Source organism: Sceloporus undulatus, chromosome 7 (assembly GCF_019175285.1).
Source record: "Sceloporus undulatus isolate JIND9_A2432 ecotype Alabama chromosome 7, SceUnd_v1.1, whole genome shotgun sequence".
NCBI classification, from domain to species: Eukaryota; Metazoa; Chordata; class Lepidosauria; order Squamata; family Phrynosomatidae; genus Sceloporus; species Sceloporus undulatus.
The window spans coordinates 10,593,397-10,618,907 of record NC_056528.1 but is presented as its reverse complement, the minus strand read 5'-3'; the positions used below and the strand labels follow the sequence as shown (position 1 = coordinate 10,618,907).

The window sequence follows — 25,511 nt, the reverse complement described above, 5'->3', positions numbered from 1 at the left end:
ATTCGGCTTCCCTTGTAAAAGATTGCTGCAGCAGCAGCGCCAGCCCCCCACCCCACCCAGTGCTGACCCAGGGTTGTTCTCCTGCAGATGTGGGCATGTGCCTTGGGCCACATGGACGCGGCTGTTGTGCTCTACAAATGGGACAGGAGCGCCATCTCCATCCCAGACTCCCTCGGCAGGTTGCCCCTGGCCATCGCCCGTTCCCGCGGCCACGTCAAACTGGCCGAGTGCCTAGAGCAGCTGCAGCGGGAAGAGCAGGCCCGCCTCCACCCGCCCTCCCGGATTCCCTGTCCTTCACGCGAGGAGCCCACTGGCGAGAACTGGATCACCCAGTGGCACAGCGAAATGGTGGCCTCTCAGGAGCCCCAGAAGGGTATCATGGTCATCTCCACTTCCAACACAGGTGGGTTGTGCTGCTTCCTGCCATGCAGAGAAGGCGTGCAAAGGATGGTGGAGCATGGCCCTTCTCTGCCATGCCTCTCTTGCTCCTTGGGGACTTTGGTGCACATTGAGGATTGATTTGGACAAATGCATCTCAATTTAATTAAACAAGCTATGTATGATCCTTGCGCCTACATGCATAGCCTCCTCTTCCTCCTCCTCCTGGGTGCTCCACTAGTGAAGGCTCTCTGGTAAATTAATCATTCTTTCCACGGGGTCCAAGCCATGGCTTCAGATGACAGTTTGTTCCAGGCTGGAATGGATGGAATGGGAGGCCCTGGAGGGGCAGGGAGGGGGCAGAGGAAGGGTGGAGGCTGTGGGCATCCCAGGGGTCATAACAAAGACCCTCTGGAGCTCCTGCCTTCCTTGCCCAGTCCTTCCCGCCTGATGTCCAGCACTCCCTGCCCTTTTCCCTGTTGACTGGCCACCTCTTCCCTCCAGCCCTGACCAATGGGCTCTCTTTGTTTTTTCAGAACTGAGGCGGCCTCGATCTGAACCTTCCAGTTACTACAGCAGCGAGAGCCAGAAGGATTACCCAGCACCCAAAAAACACAAACTGAACCCCGAATACTTCTCCGCTCGGCAGGAGAAGCTCCTCTCCACCGCCCTGAGCTTGGAGCAGCCAAGCGCCCGGAAGCCCTCCGCTGGCACCAAGACCTCATTGCCTGAGACAACCAGGCCCCGGCACACGGGGCGGGATTATCCGCAGGAGCTGGGCCCTGACCTGGCTGGCTACCGTGGCGCCAGCAACTCTGGGATCAAGTGGAGCCCAAAAGAGACCTACATGGCTGGCCTGCCTGGGATGCCGGTGGCCGGCAGCCCCAAGGGGCTGATGCTGGTGAGGGACTTGGGGGCCCAGCGGTCCCTGGTGGGGCCAGAGCGGGAAGCGATGGACACGGAGCTGCTGGCCTTCCGGGATGCTGCAGAAAGTGAGGATTGCTTGCATCATGTGGATGACCTGCAGGTACGTGTGCGCAAGGCGGGGAGGTGGCAGGAGTAGATTCTCTTGGGCTCCAGGACCAAATCTGGCCTTAAACTCAGAAGTTCTTCAGGGGATGCTTCTCTGTGGGGGTTTGGCTCTTTGGTGGCAATGGCAACCCCTCTGGAAAAAAGGTGCCAAGGAAAGTCCATGATAAGTCTGCCTTAAGGTGGCCCTCAGTCAAAAATGACTTGAAAGCACACCACAACAACAACAGTGTTCAAAAAGGTCAAAAGGCCTCTCCTCAGGCCACATTTGCAAAAGTAAGAAGTGCTTTAAATGCCCTACTCAAAAGAGTTGGGGGCCTCAAAAGAACCTCTACCATCAATATTCAGAAATGTTGCAAGAGCTTTTCTGAGTAGGGTGCAAATACAGGCTACATCTTGAGCTATGTCAGTTAGTGCCAGACCCACCTAGACTACCAACATGACCCAGCCTCATATAACATGCCTTTCCAGTTGATCCCCAAGTGCAGCAACACTCAGCCTCATCAGTCTTATCTTTACTGAGAAGAAAGGCAAAATTTACTTCCAAGAAGGAGGGGTACTAGGGAAATCCTGGAAGGGGAGGGTGTCCTGGAGGTACATGTGTTAAGGTGGGTGGGGTGGCCATCCAGCCCCCAGCAGGGGCCAATGAGGATGACCCATGTGGCTATGGTTGGCCAAGGAACATCCTTTAGGGCCAGTGGCAAAATGGAGCCCCTTCGGTGCATCTCTGGGGCTCAGCCTTTGCTGTTCCACCCCTCCCTTCCCCTCCCTTTCTCCTCCTCTGCTCCAATCAACTGGGGGGGGGGAGTCAGAGTCCAGCAGTGGGGGGCTGCCCCCCTTGCACCCCAACCCCAGCCCCCAATAACTGTTCCCTTCCCACTCCCTGATTCTTGCAGGTGACCATGATGACGCTGGCAGAGCATATCATTGAGGCGACACCAGAGAGGATCAAGCGCGGGGAGAGCTTTGCCCCAGCAGAGACGCCTCTGGCTGAGAGGACGGAGAGTGCCCCCCTTGGCACATCAATGAGCTGGCTGGCCAGTTACCTCGCGGATATTGACCACTTGCCAAGTGCTGCCCAGATCAGGTCTGTGGCACTTGGGCCCTCACTCCGGCACCTGCATATGCATCCACACAAGGGGGTTGTTTCTCCATATGGGGGTCAGAGAGGTCTCCTAACCCCTTCTTATTCCTCCTGCTGCCACAGAAGCCTCTACAGTGGAGCCCTGACCCCTCCTTCCAACACCAGCCTGAGCCCCGCCAACTCGCCCGTCAGCGCCATGGCTTTTGAGGAGCCCAGCCTCCCTTCAGCCACCGACTGGTCTGAATTCCTAAGCGCCTCCACCAGCGAGAAAGTTGAGAGTGAGTTTGCCCAGCTCACACTCTCTGACCATGAGCAGAGGGAGCTCTACGAAGCTGCCAAGCTGGTCCAGACCGTCTTCAGGAAATACAAGGTGAAGAGGAGGAGGAGGAAGAGCTGCCACGGCCACCACTGCTCTCCAGGGGAGCCAAGGGAAAAGCCCAGAGTAGTAGCCACAGTCCCCCAGCCTCCCCTGCTCCCTTGGGAGTAACCTTTCTGGCTATGGGAGGAAGGTGCCTTTGAACAGAATGGAAAGGAGAGGAAATCAAACCTGGGGCCCATTTGGACCTCTTGTGATGGGTGGCGTGATGGGTGTGCTTCGTGGGATGCCAGCCAGCCTTGCTGTTAGCTCACTCTGTTTTCTGTGCCCATTTGCAAAGAACAAGACCTTTGTTTGGGGGCTTATCTGAGGCTATTTGCCTCTACTTTGGGAGGAAACATATCTGTGGTGGGCAGGTGGGCATCCCCCAGTAATTCCTCAGGCATCAGGCAGCCACCTGAGGTTGCACCAGGAGCTGTGCCTGGACGCTCATTGGGCAGCCACCTTCTTTGCCATCTGTGCATCCACCTCAGAGTCCCCACAGTCCCCTCTGTCCCTGTCACATTCCTGTGGAGCCCAGGGGGTTGAGATCGGCCTGGAAGAAGGCATTTCTTGGAGCATGGCCATAGGGAGGTGTCTGTGTCTGGTGTTCCCCTTCTGCCAGCACTTTGTGAGACCCCCGTGGTTGCGCCTGGTGTCTCCATTTCCATGATTACCTTGGAAACACCTGGTCCTTGGCCTCTATTTTGTCTCCCTGTTATTCTGTGCAGCCATGCTTGCTTGTATCCATCTTCTGTCCCCATATACAGCAAGGCAACCCACACCTCCCCCATCCAGGCAAACTGGCTAGCTGTAGTTCCTCAAGCAGGTGTTCCCTTTCCTTTCCAGGGACGGCCCCTTCGGGAGCAGCAGGAAGTGGCCGCTGCTGTCATTCAACGCTGTTACCGGAAATACAAACAGGTGAGCTAGGGACCTCTCCAGGTAATCGCGGGCTGCCTGGGGCTCCGTTTGACCAGCAGCGGCCCTTCTCACCCTTGTTTCATTTTGGGAAACTTCGTTGAAGGGCCTGGTTTTTCCATTTCCTACTCAGCTGATACTTTGAAGGTAGACAGTAGGCCCAGTTCTACCTAGTTCTCCCAACACCACATTCCCAAGTGAACAACAGAAGCACCACTCCCTGGGCCTCCCCTTTGCCAATCCCCCAAAGCGCCGCTCTGGGCAAACAGCTTAGGATCCAGTGAAATGCCCCTCACTTGAAATGGGTGATGCATCCGTTCCAGTCTAGCCTTTAAAGGTGCCACTTGGCTTGGTCTCAAAGGCTCTTTGAGGTGCAATGGGGGGTGGGCATGGGGATGCTGGGGCTTTTCCCCAGACACACAGGCAAAGCCTAGCTCCATGCCCCACAGCCAACAAAAAGGGCTGCCCAGAGCATTGGGCTTGGGGCTGAGCCCGAATCAGGCTGGATTCAAAGAAGCCACTCCGCCAAAGCAGGGGTCTCTCCACTGAGGGAGCCAGTTCTGCTGCTCCTCCTTCACTGGATCCCTCCAAAAGACAGCAGATGGACGCCAGGACTGACCGTTAATCTTGTATTTTCTGTTTCTCCCCTGCCAAGCTTACTTGGATAGCCTTGAAGGTAATGACTTAAAAAAAAAAACCCATGTGCACGCAAGCCTTTCTCCTCATGAGCTTCTCACATTCATGGCGAAGCAGCTCTTTTGCTGCTGAAACATGCCTGGGTTGCATCCAGCCCTGGAGTCAAAAATGCATGCCAGCAATGCTGCTTTCTTGCAAATGCCCACCAGAGGAGGTGGAGGGTGGCAGTCTCAGGCTCCTGATGCCAGAGACCCCTGGCCAGCAGTGGCTTTTTGGGGGGTGGAGGAACTTTGGGTGGCTTAGAAAAGGAAGGGTGAAGGGTAACCAGTGCAAGATGAACAGAAGAAAGAAGTTGCAGAGTTATGATCATGGAACTGAATTTCAGTGCAATTTTTCAGTGGTGCCCACAGACGTTTGGCTTCTCAGGTGCCTCCTTTTGTCTGCACCATCCTCCTGAGAAATGGGACGTTGGGGGGGGGGGGCAGGGGCAGCCATCCCATTTCCCATTTCAGTACTTATGCTGTAGGCAAAAGGTGTTGGTGGTTACCTTCTGACTGGAAAACAAAAAGGAAGTCTAAAAGGGAGTGGGGAGCAGGTCCACCATCTGTACTGCAAAACCCTCCCCAACTCCCTCTGCTCAGAGTGGGCCCCTCGAATAGTTTCCTTCTGTCTCAAGGAAACACATGCACCAAAGGAGGGCAAGGAGGAGAGGGGGGGAGGGAGGTTGAAACAGACAAGCCAGCCTCCTGTGGGGGAGACTGGAGAGTGAGGAGGGGTGTTACCTTTCCTGACTTACAGGAAGGCTTTCCCCTGTTGCTGATCTCTACATGTGGGGGACAAGGTGTTATCACTGGGAAGGGAGAAAGGAAGAAAAGGCCCCCTCTTCCCAAGGTCTGTAGTGGTCCTGAGCAACTCCTGTCCAGCTGAGGGAGGCCTGGTCTATCCAAGGATCCGGATGCTGTTGTCAGAGAGCGGGGTGCTGGAGGTTCCCTCCACTGACTCTTCTCTCAGCTCCTGGGGAGAAGTCTGGGGGTGCCCACTGCCCTCCTTCTCTGCCGCCCATGCTTCTTTCCATAGGATGCTCAAGACCCCATGCCATGGCAGACGTCTTGGCACCAGTCTTACCCAAAGAGTGAGGCCATCTTCCCTGGCAAGAACAGGCAGAGCCCTGCCCTGGAGTAGATGGGCAGGAGACCATGGGCTGGGCTGAGGCCACCAGAGCCACGTTCTTCTTTGGGGGTTTCTCCCTTCCATGGGGACAGCAGCAAGAGGTGCCTCTTCTTCCATCTTAGACCAGCTCTCCTGGGCCTTTGTAAATCCACCCACACAAATAGTGTACCCCTGCTTTTTGCATGGTTCATTTTTCAAAATCTGGATGCTCAAAGACCAAGTGTTCTGTAGGTAGCACCTTTCCCCTCTTCTTTGTGCCCCCCCGGCTCAGACTGCAATGAGGGGGTGCCTCCATCCTCTGGCCCCTCCACCCGGCATGATGCGCATGGTCCTCCTCCTCGGGTGGCTGCTCCTTTGGCCATGGGATGCTTCAGTCTCCCTCTCTCTCTCTCTCTCTCATGCTCCCTTGTGCCCCCCAACATCCCATCCTTTGCAGTATGCACTTTATAAGAAGATGATCCAAGCTGCCATCCTCATTCAGAGCAAATTTCGGAGCTACTATGAGCAGAAGAAATTCCAACAGAGCCGGCGGGCGGCTGTCCTCATCCAGCAGTTCTACCGCAGCTACAAGGAATGTGGGAAGCGAAGGCAGAGTCGCCGGACGGCTGCCCTCATGCAGCAAAAGCTCAGGTGGGGTTCCGTGTGAGAGGGCAAGGTGGGGGGCTAGTCCTTGGGGCTCTGGGAAGCCCCACAAAGAGCGCCGCCTTGGGCTTCCTGACACTTTCCTGCTTCCTCTCCTCCCCTTCCTCTTGCAGAAGCAGCCTGCTTACCAAGAAGCAGGATCAAGCTGCACGCAAGATCATGCGGTTCTTACGACGCTGCCGCCACAGGTAAGACATCCCCAACATCCCAGGTGGTTTTTCTTAACTGCTAGTCAACTTAAATATTTGTCTCTCTCTTTCACTCCAAAACCTTTCTGGGTGGAATACAAGCCACCCTTCCGTTGGTGCTTGATGATGCTGTTGTTGCCAGGGAGTTTCCAGGGCAGGGCAGGCCTCTTGCTGTGCCCACAGCAGCCACCAGTCATTTGGCTTTGAAGACTGAAGTGGTTTTGGCAGGCACTGGTTTGTACTGGGGCACCTGCCATACGTTATTACTATCAAGGAATCAGAGAGGTCACTTCCAAGTGAGGAGGAGAAGGAGGGAGCATGAGTGCATACCTGCTCATGCATGTATGCGTCCACATGAGCTCCAGCTATGAGAAAAGCCCAGTGGATTCAACAAATGCAGCTTTCCCCCCTGATGCCCCTTGGCAGCAACAGCAGGCTCTCAGAGGCCAAACATGGAGGCTCCGTTGAGCTGTGCTGGTCCTTCCAAGAGTGGGATTGTTCTGCTTGACCCAGGGTCCTCCCAGCTTTAAGGGGGCCCTTTGCCTTCCCTGGATCTTTTGTTTCCCCCTTGGTGACACTGAACAACAGACAGACACATCCACTCATGCACCCACAAGTTCTGCTGTTCAGAAAGCATCCTCTCTGTGTGGCTCTCCACATCCTTTGTTGCTCTCTCTACAGTCCTTCTTTCCCAAACCAAAGGGGACCCTTTCCTTGCAGGGGAGAGGCCAATCAACAACCCACCCCAGTCCTTAGACGTCTTGCTTTTGGTGTGCCTTTTCCAGCTCTCCAAAAGGAGGCCAGAGTGGACTCCAGGGGCCAAATGTGGCCACCCCAGAGGGCTGTAGGATGCCAGCCAGGCCATCGTTGGCCCTGTCTCATGCGGGATCCCTTTCCCTGCCACCTCCACAACCGCATCCAGCATCGGTCCTGGCTCTGCTGTTCGCTCTCCCTTCCTGCCGCCTCTTGTCCAGCCGAAGGGCTCTCATGTATCTCCAACTCTGAGCCTGTTCACATGCATTAGTGTTCTGGGGTCCTTTTACTGGGGAAGATCTTTTCTGTCAACCCTTTAAAATTGATATTCTTTGTTTATTGGGGAGCAGGTAATCTGAACTGAATTCTCTTTCATGAAACTCAATGGGATATGAGCTAGCATATTTGTGTTGGCAACTGCCCTGGCATTGACCTTTGGGTCAGTTCTGGCACTACTTTGTCCATCACTTGATTTCTTGGTGTTTTACTTCTCTGCACTTGAACTGACACACTTGGAAAACACTAGGGGCATAAATCTGCCCTTGTTTCATTCTTGTATGTATGAATGAATCCATACAACGGTTTTATCTCCATTCAACAAGTATGTGAAGATCTCAGAGCAGTTTTCGACAGCTATTCATACTTAAGAACTTTATCAAAGAATTCTGTTGTGTAGAAAACATGCTGTTTTGCATGCCAAACCCCTAGCCCCATGTTTTCTCTTCCAAAAGATCACTCATCTTGTTGCAAACAGGTTTTCCAGAAAGAAGTCCTGACATGTAAAGAGTACTCAGACATGCACACATTTCTGAGGCAGTGCCTCCATGTGTCAAGAAGGCACCTGGGGTTGGGGCTGGGGCTGAGGGCGAGAAAATGACGGGGCATTCTTTATGGCCCTCCGCATGGCCATGGGGAGGGTCTGAAGGAGAGGGTCAGTTTGCAAGAGGGCACCCTGGAGCAAAGAGGGCAAGGGACTGGGGCCACAGAATGGAAAAGGTATCTTTTTAGTGGAGGGAGGGACCGGGGGGGAAGGCTGCCTGGGGCTTCCACAAGCTCTGGGAAAGGTGAGGTGCGGGAGAGTAGCGTTTTCTCTCTGCCTCAGGCAGCAAAATGTCCTGAGTGGTCCTTGCTGCTCAGAAGGAAATCCCTTTGAGCTCAATGGGACTTTCTCTTCCATCAGTAAACCTAGCAGGGGAAGGCCAAGCATAGCCCCTGCAGATGCTGTTGGACAGTGACAGCTGTCTGCTCCCTGCGAGCACAACCAGGGGCAAAGGATGATGAGACCTGTAGTCCCTCAGCAGCAGGAGGTACATTTTGCCCACCCCTGGCTCTTCCCCCTGGACCCCTGGGAGTTCCAGTCCAGCAGCATCTAGAGGGCCATACAGTCCTCAGCCCTACATGCCAAAGCCCCGTGTTTGCTGTGGTCACTTTGCCTTCCAAGGGGGCTTCTGCGTAGGGGGGTCTGGTCTGAGTTCCACATAATTCAGACCCAAAGTTCCTGGGTACACATACTGTAGGTACTCACCCCGTGGGGACGGACAAGGAAAGGGCATGCTTTTGGATGTGCCCTGGCCAACCCACTGGCTAAAAGGCAGTGTTTGCTTATAACTCAGTGGCCCTTGATGGGCAATTAGCTGGTGGCCAAGCAGAAGTCCAGGTGACTCCTAGCTGCCCGCTAGCCTGCTGTTTCCTGAAGAGGACCTGGCCCACCCACGGCCCTCCACCCACAAGCGCACACACGGGCACAAGGCATGGCAGGGTGGCTGCCCCGGTGTCGTCTCCTCTTTCTCCTCTTCCTCTCCTCTCTATCCCTCCCTCCAGAGTAGGCCACCCTGCCCTGCCCTGAGCTGAGGAAGTGCTGAGTAAAGGACCTTCTTCCTCTGACTCTCTCTTTTTCTCTCTTTCTGTCTCTCCCTTCTTGCTGTCTGTGTGTGCTAATCACTCTTTGCTATCATTTTGCTCCCACCCGAAGCCCACTTGCGGACCACAGGCGGTACAAAAGGGTGAGTGGAGCTGCTGCCTGCTGGACTTGTTTCTCTTCCATTGACAATAATATACCTATATATACCTATATATACCTATATATATATATATATATATATATATATATATATATATACACACACACACACACACAAACACATATTTTTATTTTTATACATACATATATATATATACATCTCTCTCTCCCTCTTTCTACCTCTCTCTCTCTTTCTACCTCTGTTTACTCTTGCTTTCTGCTTGCTTGCATGGGGGGCTGCAGCTGAGATAATAATGCCCATCAATTTCACATCCATCGGTCCCTCTCAGTAAGCATAAGGGCCGACTGACCAGTCAACTAACCCTTGCTGGGGGTACTACAGCGCTACTACAGCTGCACCTCACTTGGGGAGAGCCTACAAGAGGTGTGCATGCAGGAAAGCGGCTGGGGCTCTGTTCGTTGGGGGCATGCTGAGAAACCACAGGGGCAGAAACGTTGGCTTGACCCACCCACCCCCAGGCTTGAAGGGAGTTGGCTGCTGCAGGTATCTTTTTTATGACTGGATTCAGAGCTCATCCACAGGACAAGCTTAAAACTGGTTTAGTAGCTCCCTAAAATCCTAAAAGTCCTGAGGTGCGTCTCCCATGGATCTCAAACAGGGGAATCATTTGGGAAACTCTTTGACCATTAACTGAAAATTAACCAAGCATTTTTTGTTTGTTTGTTTGTTTGCTTGCTTGTTTTTTGCAGGAATAGTGGTCAGTGAAATAGACACATTAGTAAATTCTTTTTACTCTTGTGGTCAGTTCTGCAGGGGAGGGTGAAGGGAGTCCCCTTTTTTCCCTGGCAAGGCTCTGTATTGTTGGCGGAACACTCCTTTTTAAAGAGGGGAGAGGAGGGCTCCCCATATGTTTGCATGCATCATTGCCACCATCATGGGAGGAAGGAAGGGATGGGGCTCTACTTTGCACTTTGGCGGCATAAATTATTGGACAATGGAGTCCATTTTTGTGTTCCATCATTGTAAGGTCTGCTGGATCTTTACTTTGGAAAAGAAGGGGATGGGTGTCCCTTCTATTGCTGTGTGTCTTGAAGTCTTTTCTGACTAATGGCAATCCTATCACCGAGTTTTCTTGGCTAGGTGTCCTCCTCAGAGGAGGATTGCTACTGCATTCTTCTGAGGCTGAGAGAGGGGATTGCCCTGGGTCATCTAAAGGATTTCCAAGGATGAAGCTGGGATTTGAACCTTAGTTTCCTGCTGGAGCCCTAGTCCAACAGGAAGGAAGGAAGGAAGGAAGGGTGCACTGCGGCCGGCATGCTGCATCCCTGCGCCTCTCACCCCACCAGTGTCCCGGCCAGCCCTCCCCTGTGCATGAATGCTGCCGTTCCCAGGCTGGCGTGAGCTATCACACCATTTCCACACATTTCTTGTGATGCTGCACACCTGTGGAAGGGCATGCTCTCATTTTTGAGGAGGGCCTCTCTTGCGGTCTTTAGCCTTGGCCAGGATTGGTCACGTGGGGCCAAGCAACCCAGGCCCAATTTGCCCAGTAACCTTGTTCCCTTTGCCTCTTTCAGGAGCGGAGTGCTTTTGAAGTGTCAGCCTGTCTGTTAGGTGGCAGGCGTCATGCAGTGGGGGGGGTGTCTCTCCCGCTGGGCCCCCTTCTCTCCTGTCTTTGTGACCCAAGTGAGAGCCCTGGAGAAAGGAAGGAGGAGCCCCCCTTCCCTAAACCACCCACCCACCATTCCTGCTCTAAGAGCAACAGGTAACTGAGAGCTGTCTCTCCTTCCCTTGTCCTCCCTTGCCCAGGGCTACGGCCACCTTGGCCACCTCTGCCACCTCCTGCTGACTCTTCTCAAAGCTGCCCACTTCATCCAGCATTTCTTTGCCTGCGCTGCCTTTTGTAGACAGCTCTAGTGCTGGAGAGACAGCTTTGCAAGATGCTTGTGGCTTAGCCATGCTCCCTGCTCTTCAAAATCCCCCCCCTCTTTCTCTCTCCAAGTAGCCCAAACCCATTGGGTCACCAGATAGATGGTCACCAAGGGCAGGAATAAATGGCTCAGCAGAGGAAGAGAAGGAGGATGCTTCCATGGCTTCAACAAGCTGTGCCCCTTCCTTGGCCGCATTGTGGACTAACAACCCAGACTCCCTGCTTGTAAGCCCACTGACCTGGGAAGGCTGCATGGCGGCAGGCAAGGATCCTCCTCTTCATCGGGGGTCATCTCAGAGTCATCCACAGTGGGCCTCCTCTCCCAGAGACACAGCGGAGGCAACCCACACACCCCAGACGTGGACTGCCACAAAGACCAACAAACCCCACAGTCAAGCAGTCACTCAGGAAATCCTTGCCACAAAAACAGGGAGGCCAAATAATCCATCCTTAGTGTACTGGCTATCACTTTTTTCTTTAATTTAAAAAGGCTTATCTCATAAACCAGGTTTAGAAGCTGAGGGGATGGTTCCAACAAAAGAGAGGAAGTTTGTGCCCTGGGGAAGGTGCAGGCAGGGGGGGCTCTGGCTCAGTGGCCCTTTTCCCAGTCAAGACTGGAAGCCTGGCCTCAAATGGTGAGGCATCTCTCCCACTTTGCGCTGGGTTTGGGCCCTGCGTTGTGCTCTTGGTCTCTTATGGGCAAAGCAGGTGCATCCAAGGGTTTTGTGAAATGCAAATGGTGGCCATTGGGTGGGTGGAACTATGGGACTATGTGAGGAGCTGCATGCGTTTTCCCAAGCAATGGCAACAGGTCTGGATCAGTGGGGCACTGCATGCCGATTGACCAGAGCCCCAATGAAGCATGATGTGGGTCCTCTCTGCCCCTGACCAGCACAGGTGTTCCATTCACATAGACTGTGCACGACTTGGCATGCGCCCACAAAGGTGCCACCAGCTTGGAGTAGTCAAGCATGCCTGGCAGGGAGCCTCAACACTGGGTCAATCAATGGGCGCCTAACAGGATGCTGCATGGAGAAGCATGCCCCCCTCCTCCGCCTCCCTGCCACACTTTGTTCCTCCGCCGAAACGTCTTAATGTTTGCCTATGCTATCTCAGCTGTCTCCTAGGTGATGGTGCATTTATTTGGGGCTGCAGCCAGGAAAAGTCTCAATGAGATCCAGAAGACAGTCTCTTTCTCTGGAGGGTTTGGCTGGCAAAGGAAGAAAAGAGGGCTAGGGTTTCTGCCTTTGCTCCACCCCACAAACAGCTGCTCAATATGGCTTCTGCTGAGTACCAGGGTTTGCCCCAGACCTTCCACCACCGAGACAGAGGGCAAGGCGTTGCCAGCCCCGTCCTATAGCTCCACAGACACAGGAACCAAGTGGACTTTGCCACAAGACATGGCCCTCTGTCACCCACAGGGCACCAAGGCGACAGGCGGGAGCCAGGGAAAGGCTGCTGGCATGCGCCCAACTCTTCCGCTGCCGCTGGCACCCACCTTTTCCCTGGGGCAGAGCTGCCTTCTCAGCAGCCATGGTGACAGGTGGTTTTCTGGCCCCTTCTGAGCCCTCCAAGCCTCATGATGTCACTGGACAGGGAAGCAGGCAGCCCAGGCACCTCCTTCAACATGCTCCTCTATGCCATCTGGAGGAGCCTCTCACAGGAGGCAGCCATGGGAGATTGGCAGCCATGAGAAGCAATGCAAGAGGGCAAAGGAGCTTTTCTGCATGGCGAAGGGGCAGAGAGCCTCGGCCTCGGCTCCTGCCATGCTGCCATGCTGTGTGAAGGCGAAATGGCCGCTGCGGTGCGCCAGGAACATACCAGGGACAAGGCAGGAGTAAGGCGGGCCGGCTGCAAAGACAGCCAGAGTCTACCTGCACTAAGCCCAAAGGCTCATTTCCCTGCCTCCAGGTTGAAACCAACTATATTTCCCAGATTTTTACTGTTTGGTGAATGCCTTTGTAATCTCAAGTCAAGCGCATAAGCAACTGAGCAGCTTACTTTTTTTTTTTTTTTTTACCAAAAACCCGCTGAATTAACTTCAGATGCTCCAGTTCATTATCTGGAGTAATATACCACTAAACAGTTCCATACAAAGGCCCCCTGCATTTGCTGGGATTAAGGGCACAGGGCTCCTGTGAAAGTGGGGAAAACACAAATGAAAAGCCCACTAATCCCTAGAGAACAGCTCTTTAGGAATTTCTAGATCCTCCAGCGCAACTCTAGGGTCAACATTTGCCAGACGTTGACCATAGAATCACGCCAGATGGCCTACAAATGCCTAGAGAAGTGTTTTCTCTGGTAATATCTAGCTCCTGCTGCGCAACTCTATGGACAATTCCTGGCAGAGTTGTGCTGGAAGACCTAGAGGTTCCTAGAGAGAACATATTAATCAAATCCACAACTAAGGAAGTCTGCAAAAGTCAATACTGCCAACATGATTCCTGGTGGGGAAAATGGGAAGGGGATTAAGATGGTTGTATCATTTGCAAGACAGACGCAATGGATCCCTGGCTTTTACTATTTGACACAAAGAAGTCGGGGAGCAGTAGTCGCCTCAAACGGTTTTGCTTCTCTTTCTCTCCCTCTCTTTGTCTTTCAGAGTGAAAGAATTGAAAAGGGCCAAGGAACCTGAAGGGAGAGGTGGCGCCGGCGGCAGCGGCGGCGGCGGCGGCATCCCTTAGCAATGTGACATTGCTTTTCAGACTGTTTTCATTTTCTGTTTTTAGCAGAAACATGCAACAACAATTACAAATTTAATTATGAAAAAAACTGACTGCAATGCTGAGAACATCAGCTGCAGGATTTTAACGGTAATGTTTAGTCATTACATTTGCACTTTCATGGACAATTTTTAATTTGTTCAGCAAGACATCTTGGGACTCAAATCTTTGGTTGGATCATGGGGGGGGGGTAAGTGACACCCGGAAGGATCTTTCATGCGTTGCTTCGTTCCTCTCCAAAACGAAAAGGAAAAAAAAACAAACAAAGAGAGAAGCAATTAAATATCCTTTTCATATAGGGCTGTATTGAAACAAACAAACAAACAATGTGTGGAACTGTACAAATATTATACCAAAAAAAAAAGGAAAAAAAAAGGCAAACCCCCCACAATCCAAGAATCGCTATTCCTGCACCTGTCAATCATCTCCGAGACCCGGGAAGCGCTGGAGGTCCTCCGGGAGGCCTTGCTTTTCGGGGTCCAGCCCCCTCCATTTCCTTCACTCTTCCTCCACCTTTCCGTTCTTCATCCGAATCCGCTCGCCGCAACACGCTTTCATGCGACGTTTCAGATCCGCCGGTCTTGTGCCCCGTGGCAATTGCTTTTCCCCCCCCAGAAAGCTGTTGGTCTTTTTAAAGCAAACGGGTATTTGCAAATGGGGGGGGGGGCAATGGTGGGGGTACGCAGCTCAAGCAAAAAGGTCCTTTTTCGGTGTCCTCCTTTTTCCTTTCTCTCTCTCTCGAGCCTTCAAGTCTATCAACTGCCATATGCACTTCTCATATTTGGCACTTTATTTTCTGGCCTTACTTCACACTCAAGATTTTTACTTATTTACTTGCAAATGGTTTGTAAAGCATTTTTGGTAACCTTCAAACCTCTTGTTCGACCGAAGAGTCATGCGCAAATCAGCCGACTGGACACTGAGGCCACCGAGAAGGAGGCAGCGTGGTGCTGCGTTTCCGGCCAGTAAATTCCTTCTTTTGGCTATTTCATCTCAAAAAAACATTTTTAGAAAATGAAGCTAGGCAGTTTCTGTATATAGAGAGAAAGTAGAAATGGCAAATGAGAAATAAATATTTGAAAGGGAATATATTGATTAATTGCTAAATATTTTATTCACAAAGGGTCAATAACTTGGCAAGAGAACTTGGCGTATCTGTATAGTTTTGTCTGAATGAGCCAGAAGAGTGTGGATGTTTGTACATATTGTATATATTTAAAACAGATGTGCATGAATTCAAGGAAAAAAGAAACGAAAAAGCAAAGCATTAGTGGCTTACGGTCTGTAAAATGAAACAAAAACTTTATTTCACTATAAGAAACTTTATTTTAAATGTTCTTTAGAAGAACATTTTGCTAAAGCATGACTAACTGCAGAAGCAAAAGAGCTAATGTATTTAGACTTAGAAAAAAGGCAAAGTAACGTTACTTTTAAAAAAACAGAGATATGTTTACATTTGATTTTGGCTACCAGGAGTTTCCTTTCCGTTTCTTTCGACCTTCTCGATTATCCTTCCGTTGTTATTTAATTTCTCCTCTTTCTTTCTTTTCTTTTTTTGCCAATGGTGCCAAGTAAAGTGAATGCTAATATTGCTTAAGAGAAAAAAAAAATATTAAGTTATTTTGCAAAGCAGATAATCATAAGAATACAAAATTGTATCTAGCTTAACACCATACACTCTCACTCCAATAAAGAACACGTAGAATGAACATAAACTTTAAAAAAAGAAAAAGAAAAAAGAAACAGTAGGGAAGTAGAGAACAAAACGTTTCACCCGTCCATATTTCCTGCCGGAAGTCAGACAAACGTACCTAAAATTGCACAACGTTTTTAAGAAAAACCTTTTTAAAAGTGTTAAAAGACGCAAGCAGGTTTTGTTTGGGGTGTCATGGTATATTGCTATTTCCACATAGAGAGGAGCCAAAGAAATCTGTTTTAAATTAGTCCTTTTGGTCAAGAGAAAGGCAGAGCGCGCGGGCGGAGAGGGCACCGATGGGCACCATCGTCCCCGTCCTCCTCCTCCTCCTCCTCTTCCTTGGGGACCCAGGGCCTTTGCCCAGTCGCCAAGGCCCAGGCCGGGCCCGCCTCGGCCCCCAGCCCCACGTGGCGCACCTGCCTTCCTTGCCGGCCCCCTTGGCCTTTCGAGGGACCCTTTTGGTTGATGGAACAGGAACTGCTCTTGCTTGATCCCAGATGAGGAAACGATGAGGTTTAGTAGTCTTGCTCTCAAGAGGCTTGTTGTGAAGCCTAAAAATACTCACAATTCTGTGAAGTTGTTTTGTTTTTGTTTTTAAAGGGTGTCTTTAAAAGAAAGATTTAAAACACACAAAAGATTGTGGCAAAAAAACCAGCCTGGGGTCAGTGCTCTTGGTGCCTTTTCTAGCATTGTTAATTATGTGTGTGTGTCTGCGTCGCTCTCTCTCTCTCTCTCTCTCTTTCTCTCTCTCTCTCTCTCATTGATTCTGTTCACTGCCAGGACTGAAAACCGAACCGTGGGGGGAGCGGGGTGGGAAGGGGTTGCTGAAGCGCCTCCTGCTCTGTGGCCCTTCTATGACATGCAGAAATGAACCAACCCAGAAGCCCCTCAAAGGCAAAGGCCGAAGGGCCTGGCTCCCCGCGTACAGTGTCTCTTGGACAGAGGGACCTTTGCGCAGGGAGCCGGGGGCCCAGAAGCCGGAAGGGCTCCCTTCAGCCCTCTGCCTGTCCCACTAGCAGCCCTTGTCAGAGGAAAAGGCCTCCTTCTTTGGGACTGGCCTTTTGCTTTCCCTCCTGGCCAGAGGGATGGCCTCAGTGGCCCCCTTCCCCTTTGGTCCGTAAGGGTTTTCAGAGGGAGAGCACTAGGCTCTCTCTTTCTCTCCCCAAAGCGGTCGTTTTGCCCTGTGATTCCTTCCAGATCCAAGGCTTGGTGGTGTGTCCATAGGACTGGCAGCCTGGGCCTTCACGGTGCCAAGCTTGGGAAGGGTCCCACTGCCCTTTCAGGGGGTTTAGAAGGACTTTTCGCCGGCACCCACAGGGCAGCGTGAGGCCCGTGGCTGTCGCTCCTTCCTCCCTTCTGTCCCGTTCCGTTCGGTAGGAAACTCCAAGTGGGATCCTTGCAGGAACGCCATGCGCTTATTCCAGCTGGACCCTTGCTGGACGGAGCGGACGGACGGATGCCCTTTGGGTGTGTTGGCGGTGGCTCACCTGGCATGTTTGGCTTACCAGTTCCCCCGAGACAGTCCCAGATGCCCCCGCTCTTGCCCTTCCCTGGCTGGCAGGACTCGGTTGGGGCAGGGAGGGCGCCTAGTCCCCTTCCTTCCGGACAACTGAGGCCCCCGAGACCCAGGGAGCCAGCTCCCCTTGTGTCTCCCCCAAACCAGAATCGCTCCTTCGTGCGACATGACGTCCCCGAGACGCATGGCCCTGTGTGAAAGAAATAAAGGATATAACATGAACCCCCTGGACGGTTGCACGCTTCCTGGCAGTTCCACAGCGTAGTTGGCGCCCCAACGGAGGGGGGACGGGGGTCTCCCCCAGACTTTGCATGTGAACCTAGTATAGATGTCTCTCTTTTTGTAAGTTTTATTTTTGTAACTGTGCATGTTAAAAGCATCACTGAATCAATGGATCTGTCGAAGAACTCAGCTGCTGGAACCATGCAAAATGTTTTGAATTGCCCTTAAAATATGGAACATGTTTTCTGAATGCTTTATATTCTTTCTGCTGTAAATTAAAAAGAAGAAAATTTCCCCATTTGAAGCGTCTGGGGTTTTTCTTATCCTCCAAATGTCCCAGGAGGGCATCTGCCCTCCGCTCTCTGGGCTCAAGGCTGCCCCGAGGGAGGCCTCTGCGGGGCCCAGGGGCCCTCCTTGCCAGGCCTGGCTCTGCCAAGCGCCCAGCCAAGAGGAACAGCAGCAGCAGCAGCAGCAGCAGGAAGAGCCCGAAGAAGGACGGCTGCGGATCTGCCAGGCTCTGGAGCCCCTCCTCTCTCCGGCTCCCAGCTGGCCTGCCTGCCTTGCCTGGCTGGCTGCCTCTCAGCTGGGCGGAGGAGGAAGGCGAGGGGCCGGCCTCCGAGTGCAAAAGCCCCGGAACCGGAGAAGGAGGAGCAGGGCCAAGGCCAGCAGCAGCAGCAGCACAGCCCCCAGCAAGACGACGACGCCGCCGCCATGTGAGCCCCCTGCCCTGCCCTGCCCTGGGAAGGCACTCCCTGGGCCCTGGAGCCCCCATGGCAGCCCCCCTCTCCCCTTCCTCCTCGTTGGGGTCTGGACCTCTCCTGGGCCCCTCCAGGCGCCCTTCCCTTCCCTGAGGGGGGTCCCCCAGAGCCCCTTCCCCAGCACCCCCTCAGCCCCCCTCTCTCTCCCTCTCTCTCTCAGGTCGACCACCGGAGCCTCCGGAGCAGCCTCCTCTTCCTCTGGCCCCAGCCACCGACTCCAGCAGACGCAGAGCCAAGTGGACGAGGCAGGGGCAAAGGGCAAAGGGCAGGGGGCAGGGGGCAAAGGGCAGGGAGGGCAGTAGGGCCTGGGGTGACCCCTCTGACCTCTGACCCCGCAGGTGGTGGACATCATGAGAGTCAACGTGGACAAGGTCCTGGAGCGCGACCAGAAGCTCTCGGAGCTGGACGACCGGGCGGACGCCTTGCAAGCGGGAGCAGCCCAGTTCGAGACCAACGCCGCCAAGCTGAAGCGCAAGTTCTGGTGGAAGAACTGCAAGGTGGGCCACCTCCACCACTCAGGGCCCTCTCTGGCCACTGGGCCCCCTGCCCTCCTTCCTGCAGGTCGAGGGCCGGTGGGTGGTTGGTGGGGCATCGCCCGCAGGCAGCGTGGCAGCGTGCCCCAGAAGCCCCTGGCTCTGCTCTGCCCTGCGCAGCCACTGCCCTCCTGCCACTGGCCTTCCTAGGCCTCTGCGCAAAAGTGCCCTGACTTCCTGTGTTTGAGCAGCTGCTTTTGTGTGAGTGGCGGGTGTGTCCCTGCTTCCACAGGAAAGACTTTGCGATGGAAGATCCGTTGCTCTTGCGCTCACATTTCCAAGCCCCAGACATAACCGAGCCTGAATTTGGAAGGTTTCCAGCACTTGCGTCTGTAGTAAGGTGGCCTGGGGTTGTTTCATAGTGTTTTCTTTGAAAGCAAAAGAAGAACAACTCCAAGCCACAAGTTCTGTCATCTTGGAGGTCGCTTGCCTCTTACATTCTTACAGGACTTTTCCAAAAATGAAGTTGCAAGTTCTGTCTCCCGAAGTAAACACTTGGTGCCATACTCTGTTTTTCTTTTTCCCTTTCCAGATGTGGGCCATATTAATAGCTGTGGTGGTTGTCCTCTTAATCATCATCATTGGTAAGTTTTTCACGTTGCTCCGAGGTGCAAAACAACACACCCGGGAGCGTTCCTTGCGACACTTGTGCCCTTGCTAGCAGCCCTCTCTTTTCGCTGCCGCCACCACCTCAGAAGCAGGAAAGTTGTGGCCCTGCTTTCCAGTGTGCTTCATGGCTCTCCCTGGGCTGCACTGGGGTTTTTAAAGTAGAGATCCAGAACATTGAAGTAGTTTACAGTTTCTGTTTGGAGCAGAGAGGTTAATGATGGATCCGCTGGGTATCAAAGTCTCTTCATAAAAGCTGCATGCAAAGTGGTTTATTTGTTCCTACATCCTTGTAGTCAGAATGTGAACCACGCAGGAAGGCCTTGTAGCCATTCTAGCCTTGAAGGAAAGAATCATAGAATTGGAAGAGACCCCAAGGGCCATCCAGTCCAACCCCCTTCTGCCATGCAGGAACTCTCCATCAAAGCACTCCCTGTGACAGATGGCAATCCAGCCTCTGTTTAAAGACCTCCAAAGAAGGAGACTCCACTACACTCCGAGGAAGGAGTGTGTTCCTCTGTCAAACAGCCCTTACTCTCAGGAGGTTCCTCCTAATGTTGAGATGGAATCTCTTTTCCTGGAGCTTCCATCTTATTCTCTAGAGCAGCAGAGAACAAGCTTGCTCCCTCCTCAATCTGGCATCCCTTCAAGTATTTAAACAGGGCTCTCATATCACCTCTTAACCTTCTCTTCTCCAGGTTAAACATCCCCAGCTCCCTGAGCTTCATGGTTTCCAGACCCTTCACCATTTTATTTGCCCTCCTTTGGACACATGGCTCCAGTTTCTCCACATCCTTTTTGAATTGTTTTGCCCAGAACTGGACACAATATTCCAGGTGGGGCCTGACCAGAGCAGAATAGAGTAGAGCAAAAGATGGCAGAGCAGCCGCCAGGAAGACCACTGCTCTCATCCCATATCGGATAGGTTCAGGCCACATTGTATGATGCTATGCTGTGAGATTGAGCCAGAGGCGACCTGGCTCACATGGCATGAAAAGAACAGCTTTACCATTTGGTAGGCCAAAGCTGTTTCCCAGAAAGCTATCAGAAGCCCCTGAAGAAGAAAGTTACCAATGGAAAGAGAATGACAGGTCTGGTCCATTTGGAGGGTCATGGTCAATGGAGGACATCTTTTGTGAAGAGAATGTTCTTTTAGCTGTTAACTAGGCATATTTTCACAGGTCAGTGCTAAGGCATAAAATCTTGTTTTATGTGGTTTGTAAACACAGTTTGGAGTACGTCCTCATGAGCAACTGGGGAAAACTCTGGACTTGAAGCTATCGGCGAGAAACTCCAGGCTCCGACATCATAACTTGCTGCGTTGTCAAGCTTTCCTACGGTGCGCAAATCAAGCATTGTTTTGGATTGACACATTAACCCTTTTGTAGTTCATCAGCAGTGTGCCTTTATTTAAGTGGCATGCTTCAACTTGTAAATGTTATTTTGGGTGGGCTGGGGATGCTGGGAGCTGTGTGAGCTAGAGAGGAAAGCGTAAGACAGTCTCTTCTGGGACAAAAGGGCAATTCCCGGGATGTACTGCTTTTTAATGTCCCGTGAGTATCCTTTGCCTTTGCCGCTTGGAAAAGAGACAGGTGCCAGTTTTCATTAGTGCCTTCGTGGAAGAGGTCACCCTCTCACTCACCATTGTGCCATTTGGAGTCACCTTTGTGGCCTTAATAGTACCTTCCTATTTGTCTGGCTACCGTCAGCAAGCCCTGCCTATCTCACACAGCTTTTACATTACGACGGGATGGTGCTGCACATGCTTAGCACTTAACAACTGCCAAAGATACCTTACAGTTTTTCAGACAAAAGAAAAAACACTCGCACAATACCGTTCCTATTTTTCTTATGGTAAACTGCCACAACTTGGTGCCTTACTGCTTCGACCTGAACAAACGCCACAAAGTATTCCTAATCTTTTTATAACCCTGGATGCACTTAATGAAAGCTTCTGGAGGAGCTGCCCTCCTGGAAAAGCCAAAGCGGCAAGAAATACTTCACTCCCAGCAAGATGATGGGGAGGCTGTCTGCAAAAGCAGTGTTTGAAAAGTAAACCAACTTGCTTAGTTTGCTGTCTTGGGAACGTTCATCTGCCATCTCTTGCCCCTTGTTCCCAGTCTGTTTTCGGGGTGCCTCCAGACATGAGCGAAAGGCTGCTTTACCATTAAAATCAAACAGGCCCAGGGCTGTGTTTTGGGGGTTTGGGTTGGCCATTTCCTCCCTCTGTTTGTAAAAACATGTTTATAATAATGTCAGATTTGTCAGCTTGCTAGTTTGGAGGGGCTGGGAGCTTTACCAGGCTGATGATTGAAGACACATGAAATGTTGCTTTTCCTTCATAACAAGTGCTATTGTCATGTCAATCATACTGCAATTAATATTAACACTAATTGTCTAAATTTTGAGCTTAACAAAACAGGAGGGGTTTTTTGGGTTTTGTAACACATACCACGATTTTTAACTAACACTCTTCTTATCCGACGGCTTCTCAGTGAATAAATCCGCAGCAGGAAGAGAAGCGTCCTGGAATTAATTGCCTGCAGCAGGAAAAGGTGCCTTCCTTGTAACAGTTGAATAAAAGTGGATTTGTAGTCTCTTCTGGCATGTTTTCTTTCTCTTTCTCTCCCCCCTTTTTTCAATGGGGTGGAAGGATTGTGACATTAAGATGGAAACCCACAGAGGAAATGAGCAGAGTAATCGCTGTTTTTGTTCTGGAGGCTATGATCGCGGAAGACAAGAACTTCGGGAAGAACTGCGAGATGCTGGCATGCAAATTGCCAAGGGACTCTTCCACTCATTTTTGACACAGGTGCAATGGCCATTTTGAGCTGATTCCGTTGTTCGGTTCCACTGGAGCGTTAAATGTGTGTTTTCCCTTCCTCATTGGTGATGTTTTTTTTTCTTATTGGTGATGTTTCTCCCACCGTTGTGGGAACTGGAAAGGAAAAGCAAAAGAGATTCATTTCAGCTTGAGCCTGGGCTACAAAAAAACCCAACAACGACGACAACACTTTTCTGTTTGTGGAAACCCTGACCAGGGCAGACATTTTGTTTTCCACATCGTCTGACGTTGTGTTTGGGATGGAGCTGGAGGCAGCCTGTCTCTGCCATTTCGTAGGGCAAAGCAGTTCTGAAGAAGAGCTTGCCATTGATGGGAAGGGAGCAAGGGGTCTGGCCCATGGGGCACCAGCTTCACCAGTTCAAAGGGTCCAGTTATGACCAACGGAGGAGATCCTTTAGTTGCTAACTGTACACATTTTCACAGTTCAGTCTAAAATGCAAGTTCTTGTTATGTGCGGTTCTTAATTACAGGATGGAGTGTGTGTCTTAAGGTCCGTAGTGGGAATTTAAACAGGCTTGGGTCCCATGTTGGATGTATGTTAAGTAAGTGCATTAGCTGAATAGGCTCCCCAATCATTTCTATTCGTGTCGACGGTCCTGGGAGTGGGAGCTGACCAAGACCTGGAGAAGTTACTTTTTTATGGGGAAGGGGACAAGGCAAGCCCCAGGCATTCCAGGGGTCTAAGGTGCCTCAGGCTCAGAGGGCCTTTCCCAAGGCAGGCTTTGGGGGGGCATTCAAGGGAGCAGCAATGGCTTGGTACCTGTGGATGATGGGACAAGGCGGAAGAGGATGAAGCATGGGCTTCGCAGAGAGGGAGCAGCAGGGCCGCCTTCAGATAGCGGTGGCTCCCGGGGAAGAGAATGCCATAGCCCCAGAGCGAGGATGGAGGGGAGCCTCGAGGGAAGGAAGGAAGGAAGGAAGGAAGGAAGGAAGAAGCCTGATCAGCAACACTTCTAGCAGTTATGGGAGCCTGGGTAGCAACAGATTTTATAAACATGACATCAGTCTTGCTTCTTCCAGAGACTCTAATGGAAACTGCATGGAGGAAAGGCCAAGGGAACTAGTAAGTCCTTCTCTGCCCTCCTGGTCAGATGCAATGGGCAGCCATCACCATGTCAGAAATGTGTCCATGTAAAGTATAGAACTTTGTGTATCACACGTTAACTAGCAAGGAGGGCAATGGGACCAAATGATAGCATCACTGATCCGATGGTGACGTCTCTGTGCTTTGCCCCTTGGGGTCTTGACTGGGCCGGCAGCAGACAGAGCTCAGGGCTTTTGAGAGCTGAGGGAGAAGAACCGGAGCAGCTGGCCCATCCAAAGCCAGGCCTTGGGTCCACTGTCAGTTCTGGCTGGCTGCTCTCCTGCCTTCTCCGCCTGGAGAAGCCGCTGCCAGGAATGGGGTTGGGCCCTTCTAGAGGAGAAGCAGAGGCTCCTCTCCTGTGGCCAGCAGCCTGACCGTCCCATGATGCCTTCCTTTTGCCCCCTCAAGTGACGCCTCAGCAGGTCTTTGCAGATGCCAATGGATGGAAGAACATGGGTCAGCAGCTGTACATTGAGTCACACAGTCAGCATTTGGATGAGGGCCGCAGGGCTGCAAGGACAGTGCTGCCCAGTGATGAGTCTTTGGGGGTGAGCAGCCAGACAGACACAGACGGAGGCAATGCCAGTCTTTCTGCCCCCAAGGGCGGTGGGAGGGTCCTGGACCAACGTTGCCATCACCAGCACTCACACCATCCCCTCCTCACACACACACCTGAGCTATTCTCAGTGCCATCCCCAGAGGCCCACATCTCTTGGCATCAGCTCTGGTGCCAGCTATGGGTGTCAACACGGAAGCCTAGTCGGCTGGAAAGCTTACAGGAGGAAGGACCAAGATGTGAACTGCTGGTGCTGTACTTAACACTGTGCTGTCCCAAAATTTAACTCAGATACTGCAACAACCCAGATACCACCAGCAACAACAGCAATGGGGATGACAGGAGGAACAGCGGGCACCAGCTCCTGTCCTTTCAGCAGATCGGCTGCATGTGCAGCACCATCCTCTGAGTGCGGAAGCATCCGACTTTCCGCTTCCTCTTGTTTTCTAGGGCAAAACAGATCAACAGATCTGGAGACATAGCAGCCTTTTCCAGGCTTCTCACAGAGAGAGAGAGAGAGAGAGAGAGAGAGAGAGAGAGAATGAACAGAGGAAAATAAACCCAGAGAAGATTCTTTTTTGTGTCCTTGACTTAAGAAAACAATTTGTCTGAGGCTCTCTAAGAATAATGATGCTGCTTACAGTGATTCAGCAATTCCTTCCTGTTGGCATCATTATAGTGTTCAGTTTGTGTGTCTAGACTTGTTGTGCACAATCTCCAGTAGGAATAATAGCCAAATAAATAACCATCAGAGCGCTTGACAGCCGATAGGATCAGAAGTCATGTTTCCCAAATGTCACATATGTCTCTCTTTCTCTCTCTGTTGAATTGATTCTGACCTTTTGAGTAGCCATTCGCTTTGGCTGTGTTTGCTTGCAGGCTTAGGCCAGAGCCAGTCTTCTGTAATTCTGCCAGGACTTGTGAAATGAAAGGTTGTGTCTTGTTGCAGTAACTTCTAGACACAAGGCTTAGTTAACAATTCGGCTGCAGAGACAGCAGCAGCGGGTCTTTGGCCAGCCATGATGCCTCCTTTTTGCAGCCTCGAAAAGAGGAAGAGAAAAGGAGGAGAGGGAAGGAAGAGCTTAGCCAGCTGGGGGGGGGCATGGGTCAGGGGTCCTTGGCCTGAGCCAGTCCCCATGACTTACTCCTGCTTCAGGGGGCTAAGGCCTGCCTGTCGTTTTGCCACATGGATCTTCCAAAGGAAGGGGGGGCATGTGTGACCTAATCTCCTCTAAGGCCTTTTTTAAGTGAGGGAGATTGAGAGAGAAGCTGCATCAGAGGAAAGGCCGAGAAGCAATGGGTGGAAGCTTTTTGCAGATTAGGGATTACTGTGATGGCTGCAGCTTTCCTACTCAGCATCACACTGAGCTCTTAAGATCTGAGTGGCAGTGGAGCAGTTGGGGAGGTGGTGTGCCACTTGCGCCACTCGTGCCCTTCGTGCTGCTGCAGCCCAGCCAAACCTTGGGCTGAAGGTTCCTCGGGAGGCTGTTCAGCTGGGTCTGGGAGTTCGGCGGCATTGGGGGACGCTCACCCACCTAACCTTCTCCTGCCCCATCCAGGAGGAGGTGCTGCTGGAGGATGGGGAGAAGCTGGCCACCCGGGAGAAGCAGCAGCCATGCTTCACTGAGGAGCAGAAGGGAGAGCTGGCGGCAGTGCACCCCTGGGTTGCAAAGGGGAAGGCCACCAGCATGCAGCACCCACCCCTGGCAAAGCTGCCCAACACCAGCAAAGGAGGGAGGGAGAAAGGTGGACTGGAGCAGGTGTGGATCCTGCCACTCAGAGCCCACCTTGGGCCCCAGGAAGGGAGAAAGGAGGAATGTTGCAGAAAGGAATTGAATGGCAGGCTCCTGGCCCTTCTTGTGCAACATGAAGGGGTTGGTTCCTTTCCTTCCTGGTAGAGCTTGTTT

General features: G+C 52.1%; 2 protein-coding genes across 3 annotated transcripts in view; both read left to right on the top strand.

The window, feature by feature from the left end:
* The window catches only part of CAMTA1 (calmodulin binding transcription activator 1), a 313,956-nt gene extending 296,440 nt beyond the window's left edge, over positions 1-17,516 (top strand). The window contains exons 13-22 of one of the 2 annotated variants that reach the window (XM_042479073.1): positions 88-403; positions 915-1,405; positions 2,304-2,494; positions 2,615-2,861; positions 3,696-3,767; positions 4,420-4,440; positions 6,007-6,200; positions 6,326-6,400; positions 9,126-9,156; positions 13,668-17,516. In XM_042479073.1, coding sequence (XP_042335007.1) covers positions 88-403; positions 915-1,405; positions 2,304-2,494; positions 2,615-2,861; positions 3,696-3,767; positions 4,420-4,440; positions 6,007-6,200; positions 6,326-6,400; positions 9,126-9,156; positions 13,668-13,700 — 1,671 coding nt within the window. In that variant the 3' untranslated portion in view covers positions 13,701-17,516. The remainder of the gene's footprint in view (positions 1-87; positions 404-914; positions 1,406-2,303; positions 2,495-2,614; positions 2,862-3,695; positions 3,768-4,419; positions 4,441-6,006; positions 6,201-6,325; positions 6,401-9,125; positions 9,157-13,667) is intronic. The other variant, XM_042479072.1, reaches the window with a different exon arrangement.
* VAMP3 (vesicle associated membrane protein 3) lies at positions 16,894-21,718 on the top strand. The gene is made up of 6 exons (XM_042478663.1): positions 16,894-17,051; positions 17,528-17,935; positions 18,141-18,225; positions 18,319-18,477; positions 19,046-19,097; positions 20,349-21,718. Exons 1-6 carry the CDS (start codon positions 16,894-16,896, stop codon positions 20,366-20,368), a joined length of 882 nt encoding a protein of 293 aa, XP_042334597.1. The 3' UTR covers positions 20,369-21,718.
* The last annotated feature ends 3,793 nt before the right edge of the window (positions 21,719-25,511 follow it).